The following is a 19,581-nucleotide window of genomic DNA, read 5'->3' on the forward strand; positions in this document are numbered from 1 at the left end:
TTCTCTTTCAAACCTCATCGCATTCTCTTTTCAACAATGATCTCATCTAGCACATGGGTGCCTAGAGGCTATGCCTCCGAATTTCCCGAGAAATACGAATTGGATGATGAGGAGATGGAAAGGATTAATGCTATGGCTCAACTTGAAATCAATGATGCCAAAGAGGATTTAGAAGGTGCAAAAAAGACTCTCACTGATCAAATTGATATTGATGATGATTTAAAAGAGTACGATTTAGAGCATTATGATGACGATGACAACGAAGAGAACGGTGGGGAAAAAGTGGCCATGTTCCCCGGATTGTCGAGTGCCAAAATTGATCAATCAGAAGAGTCTGAAGATGTTTACTTGTCATTACCGACAGAGGTTGATGAGCAGGAGGAGAAAAAAGAAAACCAAATATACCCTACTGATAATTTGGTCTTGGCGACAAGAACCGAGGATGATATTTCGTGGTTAGACATTTATATATATGATGATGGTGCTGGTGCGCCAGTTGGAGCAGAAGAGGAAGAGGAGGATAAAATAGATGCGGACGTGGCCAAGGGCCTTGTGAGAGATTCAACATTGTACGTGCATCATGATATAATGTTACCTGCATTTCCTTTATGTGTCGAATGGATAAATTATAAACCTGGGCAACTGCAAGTGACTGATTCAAATATTGGGAATTTTGCTGCTGTTGGTACCTTTGATCCCCAAATTGAGTTGTGGAATTTAGACTATGTTGACAAAGCGTTTCCTGATGTCATACTAGGTGAAATGTCTGCCAAAAAGAAGAAGAAGCTGAAAAAGTCTGGACACGTAACAACTCATCACACTGATGCCGTTTTATCATTGACCCATAACAAAATACACAGATCTGTATTGGGTTCTACATCCGCTGATGCCACAGTAAAGCTTTGGGATCTAAATACAGGAATTGCCGTAAAGTCTATGAACCAAATTCATCACGGCAAAACGGTCTCTTCGTCACAATGGAACCCAACAGAAGCATCAATTTTATTAACGGGTGGATACGACTCTAAAGTTGCCGTATCAGATGTACGACTCAGTGATAACCTTTCCAAATACTATTCTGTTGGTTCTGGCGAAGAAGTGGAGAATGTGAGATGGAGCTCCAACTCGGAGGTATTTTATGCCGGCACTGGTCAAGGAAATGTCTATTGTTTTGATATTAAAGCTTCGAAACCATTATGGACATTGCATGCACATGACGCTGGTATCTCATCATTGGATATTAACAATTTTATACCTGGAATGTTAGTGACAAGTGCAATGGGGGAAAAGTCCGTCAAGTTATGGAGAGCACCTGACCTGGGCGGACCTTCAATGATCTTGTCAAGAGACTTTGGTCTTGGTAATGTGTTAACCACATCATATGCAAACGATATAGAAGTGGCGGGAAACTTGGTTGTTGGTGGTGTTACCGGTGGTTTGAAGATGTGGGATACATTTTCAAACAGGTCAGTCAAAAACGGATTTAAAGATGAATTAAAAGAGTTGCAGAATAAAGCTAGGGAGGAGGCAAAAGCTGCTGGACGTGCATCCAGAATTGCTAGAAAATATCAGATTGATGGTAGTGATACAATACTAGAAGTTGATGGCTCTAAAGATGATTCAGAATCTGAAGATGAAGGCGAGGCAGGTGAATTTGAAGGCGAAGAGGTTGACGAGGAAATCGACGAGGAATAAGTAACACTACAATTCTATCTTTTATTGAATATACGTCTAGATCAAAAATGAATCTTATATCGTAAGCTGCTCAACTCGTTCTTTTGGCAAAATGTCAACCAACAAGCTTCCCTCAACGCTGGGCAAGCTTTTCTTGTGTTTGGCTATGTTTTCAAAAAACTTGTCAAAAAGATAAGCAGTATCTTGTGGACCGCCTTTGGCCTCTGGATGAAATTGGGTTGAAAATATTGGTTTAGTGGTGTGAATTAAACCCTCGTTTGAGTTGTCATTCAAGTTGATGAACAATTCCTTCCAGCCATCGGCCAAGGTGGACGTGTCGACTGCATACCCGTGATTTTGTGAGGTGATGTGACATTTCCCTGTGATTAGATCCAAGGTAGGGATATTATGAGCTCTATTACCGTATTTCAATTTAATGGTTTTGGCACCACTTGCCAAAGCAAGTAATTGATGTCCCAAGCAGATTCCGAATATTGGCAATTCTGGGTATGTCTCCATAATCTTCCTCAAATTATCAACAGTAGCAGAACAATGGGTTGGATCACCTGGACCATTAGAGATGAAAACACCATCAAACTTGTTGGCAATTTTGTCGATTGGATAGTCGTATGGAAACACAGTCAATGAAGCACCTCTCTCAACCAAGCAACGCAATATATTCTCCTTTGCACCACAATCCAAAACTGCTATATGCAAATTCTTGGAGTACTCCTTTGGACACTCTACATGGAATGGCTGTTTTGTTGAGACTTTTTGCACTAAATTGATTGCACCTGGATCTTCAAAAGCAGCATCCTCATCTGCATCATATTCCTCACCAATGGTGATCTTGCCCAAGCTGGACCCTTTATCTCTCAAGTATGAAACTAATTGTCTTGTGTCAACACCTGTAATAGCAGCAACACCGTTCCTTTTACACCATTGTTGTAAGCTCTCAACCGCAGTCCAGTGGCTATATTCCAAAGCAACATCACCAACGACGATACCGATACATTGAATTTTTGGGCTCTCCATGTACTTTAACAAGTTGAAGTCATCTTTTATAGTTGAAGAAGGTACACCATAGTTGCCAATTAGAGGTTGAGTGAAGCACAAAATTTGGCCCTTGTAAGATGGATCAGTCATGCTCTCGGGATAACCAACCAAGGATGTGGTAAAGACCGCCTCACCACTCACATTTCGATTTGCACCGAATGAGTATCCACTAAATACTGGCCCATTTTTTATCGTGAGTGTGGCTCTATCTAATTGTGACTTGTTGTTTGTAAATGCCTTGCCAGCGGTGGCGAGAAACCTCTTAAATTGAAGCATTTGATGTTGTGATAAAGGAAGAAGTAAGAAAAGGGAAAGGAAAAGGAGAAGGGCAAAGAAAATTGGAAAGAAAAATTTTTTGATGGAAAAGGTGATTAGCGCGCTTAAAAGGTTGTGAAATTACCAAATTGAGTCATTACCACGCTACCAAATTATTGGCTTTCTCATCCCACCAACACGGGTACATCTAAACTAACGACATTGTGCGCAAACTCATTTTGTTCACTATTTGTTCCCTTGTACTTCACAGCCACTTGTAGACAGTACAATCTACCGATTAAACAGTTTTGAAATGTCGGTAGCAACGTCACGTTATGTTTGTTTTCAATCACTAAGGAGATTTTCAATCGTTTTGTCCACCTGAATCTTCTGTCACTAATTTGACTGATTTGCCAATCGGGTTCTTCAACGTTGGATTGAAAGTAATCCTTGATAGTGTCTTTTTTGATACCCAATTTTTGTACCGACTTCAAGTACATAAATGACTCTTTGCTGATAATAAGGGAGTTTGACTTCAAAAAGCTGATGTAGTTGCTCACTTGACTTTTGACAAGGTGTAAATTGTTTTGAGTTGTTTCAACCGAATCATTCAGTACACTCTCGTGACTTTTATAAAAAAAATCATAGCCCATCTCGAATGGAAGCGGGTACTCTGTATTGTACGACCAGGCCACAATATTTGTGCTCACTTTTATGGGAGGTGGTCTCACATTACTATCACTTTCAAAACACAAGTCGGCCTCTAGAGTATCAAGCACATCCTCAACCCTTCGATTGTAAAGGTCTTCCATATTACTGGTGACTGGCTGTAATGAATTGTCTTCTCCACTATTGTATTTCATTAATAACCTGGGAGATCCATACGGAATAACTCTGTCAGGAAAATTTATTGACATTGTCAGTTGCCCTAGCTTGATTAAAGATGATAGAATCATTTTCTTCTTTTTGCCGTAAATGTCAACTGGTCGGTTGGTTGTTACGAATGTGTCGTTTTGGATAACCTTTGAATCCTCATGAAGCTTCAAATTCTTCAATTTCATCTCAAGTGGTGAAAGTTCTTCATTGTTTAATTTCTGTTCGATCTCCTTCTCAACTTGATCATTTAGCTCCAGAATTGAATTCCACGTAGTATTGTACTTCAATTGATCAAGAAACTTACCACCGAGACCAATGTCTGGGTAATTTCCTACACTATGGAGCTTGCAGTATGCAACTTGCTCTTTCAAATCGGGAATGAAACGAAGAAAGTATTGTGCACTTTTGGAAATGACATATTCATTTTTGGCACTGTTTATATCTTGATGAGAAACAGCTTCTTTTGAATTCACTTTGTCGATAATCTTGGCTTCAATTGTATAGGACACACTCATATCATCAAAGCAAAAGTCCTTGGTCAACAACGGGGTTCCCCTCATGTTTAATGTACCATATCCCAATGCCTTATTCAAAACAATACTTTCACCTCTATTGTAAAAGCACGTTTTGTCCACCCCCATCGAAGGAGGTGGTAGTAAATGCGGTAGAACAGAGTTTACACAAACATTATCCAACAAACTATGTGGAAACTTGAAAGTGAAAAACTTTTTGTACTTGGTCTTCGGTCGTAAGATTCTATTATCAGGTAAGCCAATTGAGCAACCATCCACCTTGTCCCATGTAAATGGCTCGTATTCAATACCGGCACTATTAGGGACATAAGTGTATCCGTAACTGGCACTCAAATCATACATTTTAAGAAACTTCTTCATCAAAATTCGGCTATACCTGTGATTGAAATCAAACGTGTTTGCATTTCTTTCGGTGGATTTGACCGTCCCTTCAAGTGAAACTGTGAAAAGACCGAATTCAATCGGTGATGACGATGTATTGGATACAATAATATACCCATTGACATGATCCCCACTCGTGTACTCTTTCAACCGAGACTCCAAGTCACTTTTTGTATTTGGTTGTGGAACTGTTTTCGTGACATATATTTGAATGTCGATGGCAGAATTGGTGGTTTTGTTCAATCTATCTATGTTATCCAAAGGTGATGCGCCGTATGTTTCTTCTGTGACAGCCATGTTTTGGTTGTGTAGTCCTGGGGAAGAAGCAATAGGACTTAGGGTGGGTCTAGAACTCACTTCATGAAAAGTTGCATGCTCCTGCTCCCGTTGTCTTTCCAACTCCTGTTCTATTCTATATTCCGGGACCGAACTGTGTAGATTTTGATCAATCGATGGATGTGGCAACAGGGCTGAAGAGGCACTATTACTTGGTACACTGTTTAAAGTGTCACCGTAGCATGGAGGAGATCTTGACAAATCTTCCTGAAATTGGCGATCATCTCTCTTCAAGATACTTTGAAACATTTCAAACGATGGTAGTAGATCAAAGTATTCAGTACGTGTTGCACTATTTACTGTTGTTAGCGGTGATCGTGGCTTCGAGGAGGATTCAGTGCCAGATAGAAGATCGATTTGACGCTGTTGTTCTGCCGATGGTTGGTACGGCACATTCTTGCGCTTACTGCCGTTGGCTATACTTTCTTGTCTGGTGTTGGAATTACATTCCGAAGCATCATAAGAAGGTGGTGAGTCAGATTCTGTCAGATTCGATGTTTCTATGGTCATTAAGTAGTATTTGTCGTGTGGTGAAGAGTGCTTCGTGCTGAGTACAACTCTTGTTGAAATATTGACACAAAATGTGATCTGTGATGAGAGAAATTTCGATTTGAGAGATTCTACAAGAACTAGGCTTTGCTTGATATCAGCTCATCACTGGTTGCTAACAAGGATTTTTAATATTGAAGTAATAGGTGCATTGACCAACTAGTTGTATTTACTTACAATGTCTGTTCCTAGTCAAGATTTGATCTTCTTCAAGAATCACACATTGATACCAGATTCCATACTATCATCGAAAAATTCGTATCTATCCACCATCACTCATACACAAGGCACCAATCCCAGCTGGTTGATCAACTCAATAGTAGAGAATGCGATTTTTGGAACGGCTTCTTTGGTTAATCAAGAGTTGAAAAAGCGAACAAAATCAGGCAAGGTAGTATTGTTTAGTTTTCTTCACACGGAAAGATATTATGTTAAAACTATCCGGAAACAAGGCGTCACCTTAGATGACACTAATTTCAAGTTTGTTGATTGCTTTTCGGCCTTGTTTACCGAGAAAATAAAGGACCCCAACGATGCATTGAAGGATGTGCATGAACTATTCAACGTTGAAATAGATGCAGGATCCGTTGTCATTGTCGAAGCCCCAGAGGTTCTCCTTTTCTCAACAGGTGTCGCCAGTAACGATTTATTGTTCACGTTGCTCAAGCTAAACAAGAAAGCCAGCCAGCTATTTGTAGTTGTATCGAAAGATCAGCAGCTCGTGGACTACAGTGTTAGTGACATACACAACCCGACATTCAAAATCACAGACTTTATTACAAAGTTGCTCTTTAGATCCAATTTGAACATCACTTTAGAACCACTTGCAACAGGAAGGGCAAAAGACATCACAGGGAGCATCATAGTCTCCAAGGGCGCCATACCCTATGATGATCTAATAGTGGAAGAAAAGAGTTATGTTTACAACATTACTAAGGATGCCAACGTCAAAATATTTTACCGCTAGCTGCGCTTCCTATGCAAGTTATATAGATCATCTAATGCAAACTCAATAGCACACCTAGTCCACAACAATGGGAAGAGGGGCCACACTGAACGTTCACCAACTAAAATCCAATATGGTATATTCTCCTTTGTACGATGAATATCAAAGACTCTGCCAAGATCCTTTACCAAGTACCTGACTTCAGGAACGATGGTGACTTCTCTGATGGATGCGGCATATTGCATGGCAGTTGGTTTTTCGTCGATAAATAAACGCTTCATAACCTCAGTCAATAAGCCTAATTTGTTAAGGACAATTATACGATGCAAAATCTCCATACCAATGATTGTTTTCAACTTCTTTTTGAAATTAAAGCCACTATCTTTAGCAAACTTCTCAATGTCTCTCTTGCTCATCTCACTACCGTCATAAGTTCTTTTCTTTTTGTCGTATCTGACTTTGCCATATGATGCATGATAATGTTTCAAGTCATTGCTGATCAAAGGTGCGAGATATGGTTTTGCCAAACTGATGACGAAATGATTTACATTAAACAACTCGGTCAATTTTGTGAATGGTGAATGATGCTGAGAAATGTCTGTAGTGACATTATTTTTGAAATAGGATGTGTGATAAGTCACCTCTTGCGGTTTCAAGAACTTGACATCCAAATCTGGTGTTTGCAAAACAATTTCGTTATTGTAATCTTTGACGTAGAGAGCAATATCGTCAGACAAGACACCGGTTCCAATTGACGCGTAAATTGCTGTCCAGATGATAACATTTGGAGCTGTTATGTAGTTAAGTAAAGAAGGGACGCTTCTATTTGTATGATGAATCACAATATTCAAGATCTTCCCAGTTTTGATGTATGCCTCTTCAAACGTCAAGTCACCTATGGTGTCTCTGACAAACTTGAGAAAAAGCAAAATATCTTGACTATAGCCCTTGCGAACCACATTTTCGATAACATTTCCAAATCTCTCATCAATCTCATGATTAAGAATATCAATGTTTTTCATCATTTCCTCAATATTGACCAAGATGGGAATTAATTCGTCATCGGTGGACGTGCACACTAATGAAGCTACTGCAGCACCTACTGCACTACCGCCAATTACCCTAGGTAAAAGTCGTTTGAAATACAACGCTTTAACAACGCCCAAGTGACATAATCCGAATAAAGATCCACCTTGCAATAACAACGCCGTGGATCCAAAACTTTGTCGTGTATCGTGGAAAAAGTCTAGCTTAAGCTGCTTACTATTCATCACGTATTCATTCCCATTGGAACTACTCAAGCTTTTATTTAAGAATTCCAAGCAATGAAGGATTTCATTTATGTACTCCTCAATCTTAAACTTGGTGCCCATATACGATTTCAAATATAGTCGCTTTTGAGCAATACCACCAAAATTTCTAATAAGACCTGATCTGAGTAAGGACATGATCTTTTGCGAATCATTGTTTTCTCTAGCTTCAGCCAACGATTTAATTCTTTCGTCAATCAACACATAATCGTAATGTTTACTGATGAAATTCTGTCTCCATAAGTCCATATTTGTGAGCCGGTCAATCTCGAAAGCCGTCAGTCTCCACTCATTATAGTTTGATGCATTTTGTAGTTGTTTTATATGCTCTTTTAACGGGTCTCTTCGGTTGTAAATGTGATATAAATGCTTAACCCAGAAGAAACAAATGTCAAGAAAAAATTCAATAATGGCGCATATGACACTGGGGGTATTGTTTAAGATAAATGCCACGGGTGGTAAGACAGTATTGTCAATCAAATACTTTATCATTGTTTACACTGTAATGTGAAATAATGACCAAAAATATGGGGTGTTCTTTTTTTTCAAAACATCGACACGAAAATATCACAAGCGTTTTGGAAGAGTCGCATATAAATAATGATAAATCGTTTTACTTATCACCAGAAATAAACTTCCTACTACGACTAAATAGTTTCTTACCAAAATTAGACGCTGTTGAGCCCGTGCCCTCAACCTTGTCTTTCATCACATTTACTTTACTTCTTAACGATCCATGTCTTCTTAAATCATTGTGAGCGGCATTTTGGTAAGCTTGAGATGCTATACGACCAATATGGATATTATTACCAATATCTGGACTTTGCTTTAATGTGTAATTTAGCCAATATTGCAAGCCTGTCTCGTACGCCGCCTCATCCTCTAATGCTTTTTTAAATGCAGCTATTCTATCGACTGGTTGCGAGATTGTGACTATAGTCTTCCAATTAGAAACTGGATAAGGACTTGATTTAAAATCTGATGTTGTTGATGTAGTGGGTGCCGATGTCACAACAGTTGTTGAATTGCTATTCGAAGATACTGTTCTCGATTGTGTACCAACCTCGTCGGAGCTATCTGATGCTTTCCTCTCTTGCATTGGGAGCAAACTAGAGTACTTTTGCGGTAAATTTTCTTTCGAAGCTGCTGGTGTTAATCGTTCCTCACCAAAAACTGGCTTTTGGTAAGGTTTGGCTTCGAAAAGTGAATCTTGTGTCATGAAAGGTTCCAATTTGTCGTTTGATTTGGTCTCAGCAAACAGGTCTTGTTGGAGCTCGTCGTCTGTGTCTTCTTGGATGCTAGGCATTACAGCGTCTATCGTTTCTGGAACGGATAAAGAACTGGCATTGGAAACGACATCTGAAAGTCCTGATGGATTCCGTACTTTTGTAAATTTATTGTACTTTGACGCGACGTCGGAGTCGAAGTTTATAGTTGACTCATTATCATTGTCGTTGATGAATTTGTTCCGATAATTGTCTGTATTTGGTACCCAGTTGCCGAAACTCAACGTAGCTTGTGACACTCTTCGTGAATTCGAATCATCATCCTCATTGAGTTCAGGTTTCTGAAAAGTCTTTGACTCCAATGAAAGTTTTCCTGTTGATAAGGACCCACTGGAAAGTACTGAACGTACATCTGCATTTGGTGGCACTAGTTCAACACTCTCCTTGCGATCATGTCCAGCTTGAGAATCCACATGGGACTCTTCTTCATCACCGTATCCGCTTAAAATATTCGAGTAGTCACCGGATTCCATTCGAGCAGGTGCTTTCCTCACTGACAGTCTTCGACTCGCTATTTCATTCACGTAGGTATTGTGTTGTTGAGCTATGGATAATGGAGCTATGGGGCTCTCAACTTCGTCATGGCTTACAGTATCAAAAGTGTGGGAGTCGACAAGAGTGGTATCAACTTTTGGCGCTGTTACAGAATCACCATCATTGTCAATCGAAGCGTTTCCGCTCAATTCATTGATATATGAGTCGATATCATGTTCAGCCCCAACATTCAAATGTTCATTATCTTTTTCTGCTTCTTCATCATCATCATCGGAAGTGTCGTTACCGTGGTACCCCCAATCATCATCAGTACTATCATCATCATCGTTGTCATCATCATCATTGTCATTCTCTTTTTTGTCTATCGAAAGAACCAACTTCTCCGACTCAAGCTCTTGCTCCAGCTCTTGCTCTTTGATATTGTAATCATTTGATTCTTCCAAAACTGCATCACTCGTGTTGGCCCACGTTGAATCCTTGACTGATAAACTCACCGGTTCCCTTTGAATTGAAGAATCTGATTGGAAACTTGCTTCAGAAAATGTCTCTGGATAGTTTGAATGGCCAGAAAACTCACTGAACGTAGGCGTTGGTGGTACAACAAACTCGCTCTTCTCCAGTTGGTAATGTGCATTTCTCAGTGTATGCACATTTTCATGATGATCTTCATTTGAATTTGTGGCAGCAACCAGTGCATTATGTATCTTTGCATCGTCTCTGAATGCCCCAGGTACTACTTCTTCATATGTACTAGCTCTACGTGGTAAAGCATTCACTCTTTCTTCATTTTTGGTACTGTCTCCATGTACAGTTGGCTTGTAAACATCTTGGTCTTCCGCCCTCTCCTCCTCATCACTGCTATCTGTATCTGCTGTATTTTCGAGCTTATCAATAGATAAAACCAACGGACTACTGGCTTTAGTCTGTGCATTTTCTCCCCGGTTTACTTTTTCATCAAGATTATCAGAGCGTACGTGTGTATGCTCGTCTACTATGGCTTCCTCTTCGTGCACCACATCGCGCTGATTCCACCCTCCTTGATTTGATTGTGAGTTGGTAACTGGTACATTCTCTGTGGAGCTATTGTCGTCATAAACATCGTAATCCTCATCGCCCCAATCTCCGTAATTGGGCACTTCGGTTACCCACCTAGCTGATTTTTGTCTTGCAACATTATCACTCATTGTAGTGTCAACGTGCTTTATTGAATAGGATTCTGAAGTTTATGTGGGTATGAAAAAAAAGAAAAAAAGAGTGATTCTTAAAAGAGGAATGTTTTTATGGCGGAGTTTCGCGTTTTTATCTTGACACATGTTACAAAATACATATACACAACGTTACATCTCTACAACTTGCCCTGAGGGTCCTCATTTTGGATCTGGACAACTGATGGATACAATTCTCCCAACATTCCTCCTACTTGCCACAATCCACCATCAACAACTGAGATAGTACCGGTAACATAGGTTGCAGCGTCTGAAAACAAGTACACTGTAGAATCAGCAATATCAGTAGTTGTACCTATACGTCCAATAGGAACTCTCTTCTCGATTGGAACTTGTGTTGGAGGTTTAAGTCTGGAAAGACCTTCGGTGTTTTCAATCATTCCCGGTGCAATACAGTTGAGACGGATACCAAGAGGACCCAATTCAACAGCCAAGGCATTCATCAAAGCATCTACCCCAGCTTTGGCAGCACTAACATGAGCTTGAAATGGAAGACCAGTGTAGTGTAAAGTGGCACTAACAAAGATAACGGATCCTTTATTTTTTCTCAATTGGTCAAAGGTAGTCTTAACTGTATTGTATGATCCCAAAAGGTCAATATCTATAACAGATTTGAAAGCATTGGACGACATGTGGTTGAAATCGGCAATAAAGTTACCAGCAGCACCAGCGATAACATAGTCAATTCTTCCCAACTCCTTAACAGTCTTGTCAACAGCCTCCTTAAGAGTGTCGATTTTACGAACATCGATATTACCCAATCCGAGAACCTTGGCACCAGGTCTCAATTGAGCAATTTCCTTGGCTGCATCTTCTGTCTTTTGGGCATTTCTACCCAAGATCACAGCATCAGCACCAAGTAAAACAAGAGCTTCTGTTTGAACTCTGCAAATGGTACCGGCACCACCGGTAACAAAAGCAACTTTTCCTTTGAACAAATCAGGCTTCCAGACTGAAGTTTTGAGGTATGAATCAGATAATGTGTTTGGCATGATTGTGAAGGTAAAGACAGAAAGAAAAGGTGTTTCTATTTGGCAGAATTGTAAAAGATATTTCAGTTGTTGGTTTTTAAACGTATCGTGGGGAGGAGTGACACAAAAAAGGCTCCACAACATTCCTTTGAATTATTTTGCGGGCCGCGGGTTGTTGGCGTTTGTGAAATTATCACAAGCTGATTATGGAAGCAACTCTTCTGGCCCCTCCTCGATCGTTTCACGTGATGTATACCATCTACAACTACATCCATATCTCGCAAGATTAAGTCTATTACTCGTCTATTTACAACTTCAAGCTTCTAGCTTCTTCTCATCACCAAATATCGTATCCAATTGTTTCAATGACACTTGATACAATAATAGCATTATTGAACTCTGTATACCTGTCCATATAAATCGTGGACCCACTCCACTAAATGCACCGAAAATACCCTCGTGTCTGTAGATCGACACCAATGCTCTTAACGTTGCATTTTTGTTGAAAAGTTTCACAATTGGGTTATTTGTATTCCTTAGCGTAATCGAATCGTTTAGATCTGATAAATTAGTGGCTGTTTGGATTCGGGTTTTTATCACATCCAATGGAGTAGTAAGCACTCCCGCGAACCCACCCGCTGCAGCACCAGTGAACAATTCAACTGGAACGGGTAAGTCTGTGGATCCATGATTATAATAAATAGCCAATTGACGAAACCTTTCATAAAATGTCAATTGTAATGCACTGAATGGTAAATCTCTAAATAGGGTTTCCTTATACCCAAAAAAGAATGTTCGTAACCCCTCCTTATGATATATGCTAATTATAGCATTCCATAGCCCGCGGTAATTGTACCCACACTCGCGTGTATAAGGATTATTATATTTACCTTGTAGTTGCAACCTAGTCTTTAGCACTTCTGAAGGAACATAAAATACACTCGATGCCAAATCACCCAATACACCAGCCGTGAAGTAAGATAGCGTTTCATTAACACCAAAATCGTCAATCAATTTGCGTTTGGAAAATTCATAAGTACCAAAAAATGCTGCTGTAGAAGGAAACGACCCCAATGCTGCAGGGGTGTATCCACCATATAGTCCTCGAAAAAACCCTTCTTCTTTTAGTATCGTTCTGTAAGCAGGTATCATATTCTTGTATTTCTTGTTGTATGGAAACCCTTGTTGGCGAGTCTTAACCGTGTCTAATGAATGCATAGCACTATCACCAACCACTCCTCCTAATCCACCTGCAAGCATATACTGCCAAAGTGGTGCCCCTTCTACTTCATCAAGCGAGTCAGTGCCTGTCGGCGGTGGTTTCCGATGACTATATGCGTTATGTCCGTCATGCGGCTCAAAACTTAGCGGAATTGTTGAAGATGTGAATAGTTGTGACATATCATGCAGTGAGTTGTGGAAGTTTGATTGTTACAGAAGAAACCAGTTGAACATGTATATGCGTTATGAGAATGGAATTTGGCAAGTTTTGGTGTGGCTAGGTATATCAAATGTGGTGGTTTTCTAGTGCTTGAGTTGATTGTGGAGCCGCTTCAACCTGCAATGCGTGAATCGTAATTCCCTTACAATGGATAAGATGTAGTGACCTTCGTGCCGTGCAACCCCGATATTCGGACTTCCAAACGCAATCAGTAATAGTGTTTACTTTTGACGCTGCAAAATGAAAGTTGATGGTGGTAAAAAAAAAATACGAAAAAAAAAAGAGAAATTTTCTGTCTCCAATGAGAGTGTTTAAAGATCCCGAGTCACACGATTGGATAGGTTAGTGGGAAGTAACGTAATGTAAGCAACGACAATGTCGAACCGGTTGTAGTCACCACTGAAATGGGATGAATTTTCACATACTGGCTTTAGTCATGATTATCTCTACACTTTTATTTAAGACCGTATCATCGCAACATTTTGGAACCCCATCACATCGATTTTTCCGAGATATGTCAATTTTTTTAAAACCACACTACATTCATCCCTAATTCACACCAAAAAAAAAAAGATGCTATGATAAGGACCATCTATACGAGTTTTACAAAACGACTACCCTTCTTTAGCCATGCTCGATTATATCGTGTTCTCGCATTGGAATCCTCTTGTGACGACTCATGTATTGCCCTTCTTGAACGTACCAAACCAAATGAAACACCAACGATTATAGACCACGCGAAAAAGACACTTCATTCGGCTGATGTTGGTGGCATAATGCCTACTGCAGCATACACGTACCATATGGCTACTATAGGCAACATGTGTCGTGAATTTTGTCTCAAAAATGGTGTATCAGCCACTTCACCACCTGATCTCATTTGTGTTACCCGAGGTCCAGGGATGGCGGGGTCTCTAAGTAGCTCGACTGAGTTTGCAAAGGGATTAAGTGTTGCTTGGGGTGTACCATTAATTGGCGTGCACCACATGTTGGGTCATTTGTTAACTTCTTTTCTCCCTCAACTGCAAACATCACCACAGGAGCAACCACCTCAGTTTCCGTTTTTGAGTTTACTATGTAGTGGAGGACATACTTTACTTGTGTTGCTGAAATCGGTATCTGAACATGAGATAATTATAAATGTGAGTGATATTGCCGTGGGCGATTCATTAGATAAATGTGCACGAGAATTGGGCATGTATGGAAACATGTTGGGCAGGGAATTAGAAATGTTTATAAACAATATCCCGCAAGTTGAGAAGGATGAATTTGAAGCTTTGAATGTCGACACCAGGATCAGCAACAAGTACAATTTTCGACTAAACTTGCCGTTTCAAACACCTAAAAATGGCAAACTCAACGAAGGTAAATTACAATTTGCATTTGCCCAATTCTTAAGTAATATACAAGAGTACAAGAAGAAATTCTACGTTGCGGAGTCAGGCTCAAGTGAGTTTGACGCAAAGACGAAACGAATGATTGCATACAAGACGCAAGAATATATATTTGATCACATTATCGAGCGGATAAATTTATCATTCAAGAAACATGGAATACGAAATCGACAAGCTGACGGAAAATTCACTGGTGTCAAGGATTTCGTATGTGCCGGAGGAGTGGCTGCAAATAAACGACTTCGTGAAAAATTATTCACCAATTTGAAATTTGATGAAATTGGAGATGATCCGTTGCAATTTCATTTCCCTGATTTGGCATTGTGCACCGATAATGCCATCATGATTGGATTAACAGGGATGGAAATATTTGAAAAAATGCATTTAAAAACTGATTTGAGTTTTACGCCATTAAGGAAGTGGCCATTGAATGAATTAACTTCTGTTGATTCTTGGGTTGAGGTAACTGAGGATGAGATTAATAGAATTTGTAAATACTAAAATAGAACAGAACAAAAACCACCTGTATATATCTATTCATCAAAACTTGGAGTAGTGGTAGTAGTACTACTGCCTGTAGTGTCAGCTTCATTATTATGTAATCTCATTTCTGGCTCATCAAAGTCTTCCAACAAGTCTTCAGGTGGGATTTGATCCTCTAATCCTTCTCGATGACCCAAAAATGCCTCCTTTAAATTCAACTCTTGGATAAAGTACTGCCACACGTCGTAATTGAATGTTGCAATATGATGTGACGATAGTATGCTTGAACTGTCCAACTTAATTTGTTCAAGCTCCTTTTGACTAACGCGTGAAATACACGGTACTCCCAGATTGTTGGCGTACAATTTCAATCTTCCATCTTTAATCAAGAAACTAGTGTAGAATAAGTTCTCCACAGATTGGGAGAACGATAACGGGTTGATAAAGAATTTAAAAAAGTTGATTTCTTCATCGCTTTCCTTTTTGAGATACTTGTCGTAAACTAGTCTCACCATGTACGCCGTGTTTTTCTCTTCATCTTGCGCTATATCACCAGCTTCAACGTGTCGAGCAGTTGTAGAACGACCTCCTTTAGTATCATCAACATTTCTCGTCCTCGTCGTTGCTCTCTTCTTTTCATTAGCCAAAGGTCCATTGAGAAAATCAATCAGGATGGGTTTTTTACTAACTTGATGATACAAGACCCCCAATTTCAACCAGTTGAATTTATTGAATGTATATTCGTCAGTGATGGGCTCATCATCGTCGTCGCCATCATCTCTCCTACCATAGTATTCGTCACCACCATTTTCATCCTCCTTGACAATGTCACTAAGAATAGAGCTATCGGTAGCGGCATATTTCCGTAACCTCCTTAAAACATCTCCTTCATCCAACGATATCCCTCCATCGCCAAATTTCAAATTACGAGCATTTAAAGCAGCAAAATCAGAAGCTTCTTTAAACACTTCTGAATCTTCAAGATGAATCTTTGTGTCTCGCACTTTCCCCGTCTCCAAAGCATGGTATAATCTTTTAAGCTCTTGTATATTGCTCAATGATAATGCGGAACCTTCGCCTTTAGCTGCGAGCTTGAGTTGGTTTCTCATGCGTTGACGCAACTTGTTGTATGCATCGAGATGCTCTTGTTTCGTGAGTTTTGGTTTCCTCACCTGTGAGGTCTCTGTTCGAACACTGGACATTATTGGCTTAATGTGTAAGGGTATCGAGGATATTTATGCGGTTGATAATAGCTACTAAAGGCGTATCTCAGGTATCTGGTATCAGTGCAGTACAAGTATATCTCGTTGTTGATTTAGACAGATGTGGATAGAAAAAGTTGGATAATGCACGACGCGACTTTTCGACTTTCAAATATATATGAGCCTGCGCGTGGATGGATTGTCGTGTCGCAAAAGTAGATACCACAGACCAAAGAAAGTGAAAGAGGACCACATCACCACCAACCGAAGATGTCACAGTCACAGTCACAGTCAAAGAAAATCAAGAAATTAGATGAGTCAGTGATTAACAAAATAGCGGCTGGTGAAATTATAATTCAGCCAGCCAACGCACTCAAGGAAATGTTGGAAAACTCAATCGATGCCAAAGCAACCAACATTGAAATAGTTGTTAAAGAAGGCGGACTCAAACTACTACAAATTACCGATAATGGTGAAGGGATCAATAAAGATGACTTGCCTCTTTTATGTGAGAGATTTGCTACCTCAAAACTTACCAAATTTGAGGATTTGGAACTGATTGCCACTTATGGATTCCGTGGTGAGGCATTGAGTAGTATATCGCATATATCGCGTTTATCAGTAACGACAAAGACAAGAGACTCAAAATTGGCTTATAAGGCGTTTTATTTGGACGGGAAACTATGCACGTCAAGTTTCAAGTCGTCACTGGGCAAGTCAGTTGACCCCAAGCCCATTGCCGGTCGAGATGGGACACAAATTACGGTTGAAGATTTATTTTATAACTTGCCATCACGTTTCAAGGGATTGAGATCAAAGAGTGATGAGTTTGCCAGGATTTTGGATATTGTGGGGAGATATGCAATACATACGCAACATGTTGGTTTTAGCTGTAAGAAATATGGTGATCCATTACATCAATTGAATACGAGGGCTAATATGGCGTTGAAGGAGAGAATACGTACGGTGTATGGATCAGCTGTAGCCAACGAATTGATGGATATTACTGTTGGTTCCAGCTCGCCCAGCAACGACGATGCAAGTGTTGATGACAAAATCGAGGAACTTGGTTTGCTCAAAGTTACAGGTGCCATCACCAATGCCAATTATAACAACAAAAAGAAGATTCAGCCAATAATATTTATCAATCATCGACTAGTCTCGTGCGACCCTTTGAAACGAGCAATAAATTCGGTTTTCCAATATTTTCTACCTAGAGGCAACTATCCATTTTTTTACATTAGTTTGGAAATCAAACCAGAGTCACTAGATGTCAATATACATCCAACTAAACGTGAAGTGAGATTTCTCAATGAAGAAGAGATTATTGATGTAATAGTGGGGAAAGTTCATGGTACTTTGGCAAATTTCGATACTTCACGCAAATTCTCAACTCAAAGTATAGTTTCGAAACGTGGATTTGAATTGGATGAAGAGAGGTTGGATGAACTTAAGAGTCAACAGCCATTGAAAAAATACCGACAGGAAAACAAGTTGGTTAGGATTGATGCCAGACAATCCAAGATCAATCCATTTTTGCAAGTGGAGTATCCAACTAGTCAAATATTGAATAGCATTGATGATGAATTGATTGAAGATGGCGTCCAGCTGCAGCAACAGCAACCACCACAACACCAAACTGGAGGGCTCGATGATGATGATAATAATGAAGATTCATTGGTGGCTGATGTCACTGTTATTGATCAACCCGATGTACCTACATCCAGCATCAACCCAACTCGGATGCAAGTGGAAGTGAATCTTGAATCCATTAGTAAATTAAAAAGTGAATTGTCAGAGTTTATTGATAAACCATTAACCAATGTATTTAGTCAAGCTGTATTTGTGGGGATAATCGACCCACTCAAAAGGCTATGTTGTTTTCAATACGATGTCAAATTATACTTGTGTGATTATGCTGCTGTGTTGTTAGAGTTTTTTTATCAAGTTGCATTACATGAGTTTTGCAATTATGGTGAAATACAATTCGATGAACCAATTGCGTTACAACTGATATTGGAACCATTGTACGAACTTCAACAAGATGAAAATGATGATGAGTTAGTTCCCATGAATGAAGTTATTGTTAAAATAGTAAAGATGAGAGAAATGTTTAATGAGTACTTTCAGATCAAAATTGACAACGATGGGAATCTTATTACAATACCAATGATTATGCCAAACATTCAACCTGACTTTAGAAAACTTGCTTATTTTATATATCGATTAGGGACGAGAATCAATTATGACAATGAAAAACAATGTTTACATGGAATATTGAGACAAATTGCATTATTGTATGTTCCGGAACCACTTGACGATGGTTGTGACCAAGAAGAACAACAAGAAGGTGGTGGTATTGATGATGATGTGGGGTCAAAACGTGAATCGTTAGAACATGAGTTGGAGAATGTATTATTCCCTGAAATAAAGAAGCAATTTCTCGCAACAAAGAATTTAGCTAGAGATGTGATTCAAATTGCTGATTTACCTGGTTTATATAAAGTATTTGAAAGATGTTGATTGTTGGAGGTGTATGCATATATATATATATATATATGGATTGTATATGGGTTGTACGTATGACACAAAAGTTGACTAGGGTTAGATCTTTTGGTTATTATTTTGGCGGAGATAGTCGGAATTAAGCTTGAAGTGGGGCGAGTCAGCGCTTTGTTAAAGGGGGATTTTAAGCATTTTTGTGACACTACCGAGGGAGTGTCAACCGCGGTTTGGGTAATAAGAGCAATTCGGGATAAGGTTAAGCGAGAGCGGTCCTAAGTGTTGATGTGCGGGGAAGGTTGGTGATGCGTTGTCTGATTCGGTGTAACTGTTTGATCGTGAATGTCTCTGCAGGGGTAATAATCTTACGAGAATGTCTGCATCAATATTGAAACAAACATGCAAAGATTAAACTTCAGCCTTACCCGAAGGGAGTAACAAAATTGGTCCAGTGGATCACGGCTAGAGAATGGCTAACCTGTTTAGTGTTGGTCCCGAGAGATTCCATTGTTATATAGGTTATGAGATAATCATTCACACGTGAGTATTGCATGTCTTGAATGAAAGTGAGGGGGGATTGGTGTATAGTTTTGTTGAAAAAAAAAATTAGAACACACGTTTACATGCGCCCTTCTCATTTCTCCACCTTCTCTTCACTGCTTTAG

At 39.6% G+C, this 19,581-nt stretch overlaps 11 protein-coding genes across 11 annotated transcripts; 4 read left to right on the forward strand and 7 right to left on the reverse strand. All coding sequences in view use genetic code 12, as the record gives it.

Annotated features, from left to right (window-relative positions):
* Positions 1–36: 36 nt before the first annotated feature.
* Positions 37–1,695, forward strand: PWP1 (rRNA-processing protein; the record flags this gene model as incomplete). The annotated part of the gene is made up of 1 exon (XM_036810982.1): positions 37–1,695. One exon carries the CDS (start codon positions 37–39, stop codon positions 1,693–1,695), a length of 1,659 nt encoding a protein of 552 aa, XP_036667465.1.
* Positions 1,696–1,749: 54 nt separating this feature from the next.
* CPA1 (carbamoyl-phosphate synthase (glutamine-hydrolyzing)) lies at positions 1,750–3,006 on the reverse strand (the record flags this gene model as incomplete). Its single annotated transcript, XM_036810983.1, has 1 exon — positions 1,750–3,006. One exon carries the CDS (start codon positions 3,004–3,006, stop codon positions 1,750–1,752), a length of 1,257 nt encoding a protein of 418 aa, XP_036667466.1.
* A 164-nt stretch (positions 3,007–3,170) lies between these two features.
* Positions 3,171–5,621, reverse strand: CPAR2_401070 (ubiquitin-ubiquitin ligase; the record flags this gene model as incomplete). Its single annotated transcript, XM_036810984.1, has 1 exon — positions 3,171–5,621. One exon carries the CDS (start codon positions 5,619–5,621, stop codon positions 3,171–3,173), a length of 2,451 nt encoding a protein of 816 aa, XP_036667467.1.
* A 217-nt stretch (positions 5,622–5,838) lies between these two features.
* On the forward strand, positions 5,839–6,627 carry CPAR2_401080 (Elongator subunit; the record flags this gene model as incomplete). The annotated part of the gene is made up of 1 exon (XM_036810985.1): positions 5,839–6,627. The coding sequence occupies one exon, from the start codon at positions 5,839–5,841 to the stop codon at positions 6,625–6,627; it is 789 nt and encodes a 262-aa protein (XP_036667468.1).
* On the reverse strand, positions 6,624–8,408 carry CPAR2_401090 (bifunctional triglyceride lipase/lysophosphatidylethanolamine acyltransferase; the record flags this gene model as incomplete). The annotated part of the gene is made up of 1 exon (XM_036810986.1): positions 6,624–8,408. One exon carries the CDS (start codon positions 8,406–8,408, stop codon positions 6,624–6,626), a length of 1,785 nt encoding a protein of 594 aa, XP_036667469.1.
* Positions 8,409–8,529: 121 nt separating this feature from the next.
* Positions 8,530–10,881, reverse strand: CPAR2_401100 (uncharacterized protein; the record flags this gene model as incomplete). Its single annotated transcript, XM_036810987.1, has 1 exon — positions 8,530–10,881. The coding sequence occupies one exon, from the start codon at positions 10,879–10,881 to the stop codon at positions 8,530–8,532; it is 2,352 nt and encodes a 783-aa protein (XP_036667470.1).
* A 161-nt stretch (positions 10,882–11,042) lies between these two features.
* Positions 11,043–12,038, reverse strand: SPS20 (Sps20p; the record flags this gene model as incomplete). Its single annotated transcript, XM_036810988.1, has 1 exon — positions 11,043–12,038. The coding sequence occupies one exon, from the start codon at positions 12,036–12,038 to the stop codon at positions 11,043–11,045; it is 996 nt and encodes a 331-aa protein (XP_036667471.1).
* Positions 12,039–12,209: 171 nt separating this feature from the next.
* CPAR2_401120 (uncharacterized protein) lies at positions 12,210–13,295 on the reverse strand (the record flags this gene model as incomplete). The annotated part of the gene is made up of 1 exon (XM_036810991.1): positions 12,210–13,295. The coding sequence occupies one exon, from the start codon at positions 13,293–13,295 to the stop codon at positions 12,210–12,212; it is 1,086 nt and encodes a 361-aa protein (XP_036667472.1).
* A 618-nt stretch (positions 13,296–13,913) lies between these two features.
* On the forward strand, positions 13,914–15,230 carry CPAR2_401130 (putative N(6)-L-threonylcarbamoyladenine synthase; the record flags this gene model as incomplete). The annotated part of the gene is made up of 1 exon (XM_036810992.1): positions 13,914–15,230. The coding sequence occupies one exon, from the start codon at positions 13,914–13,916 to the stop codon at positions 15,228–15,230; it is 1,317 nt and encodes a 438-aa protein (XP_036667473.1).
* A 32-nt stretch (positions 15,231–15,262) lies between these two features.
* On the reverse strand, positions 15,263–16,414 carry CPAR2_401140 (Smc5-Smc6 complex subunit; the record flags this gene model as incomplete). Its single annotated transcript, XM_036810993.1, has 1 exon — positions 15,263–16,414. One exon carries the CDS (start codon positions 16,412–16,414, stop codon positions 15,263–15,265), a length of 1,152 nt encoding a protein of 383 aa, XP_036667474.1.
* A 270-nt stretch (positions 16,415–16,684) lies between these two features.
* Positions 16,685–18,937, forward strand: MLH1 (mismatch repair ATPase; the record flags this gene model as incomplete). The annotated part of the gene is made up of 1 exon (XM_036810994.1): positions 16,685–18,937. The coding sequence occupies one exon, from the start codon at positions 16,685–16,687 to the stop codon at positions 18,935–18,937; it is 2,253 nt and encodes a 750-aa protein (XP_036667475.1).
* Positions 18,938–19,581: the final 644 nt, after the last annotated feature.

The sequence above is a fragment of the Candida parapsilosis genome, contig 006372 (genome assembly GCF_000182765.1).
Source record: "Candida parapsilosis strain CDC317 annotated contig 006372".
In the NCBI taxonomy this organism is placed as follows: domain Eukaryota; kingdom Fungi; phylum Ascomycota; class Pichiomycetes; order Serinales; family Debaryomycetaceae; genus Lodderomyces; species Lodderomyces parapsilosis.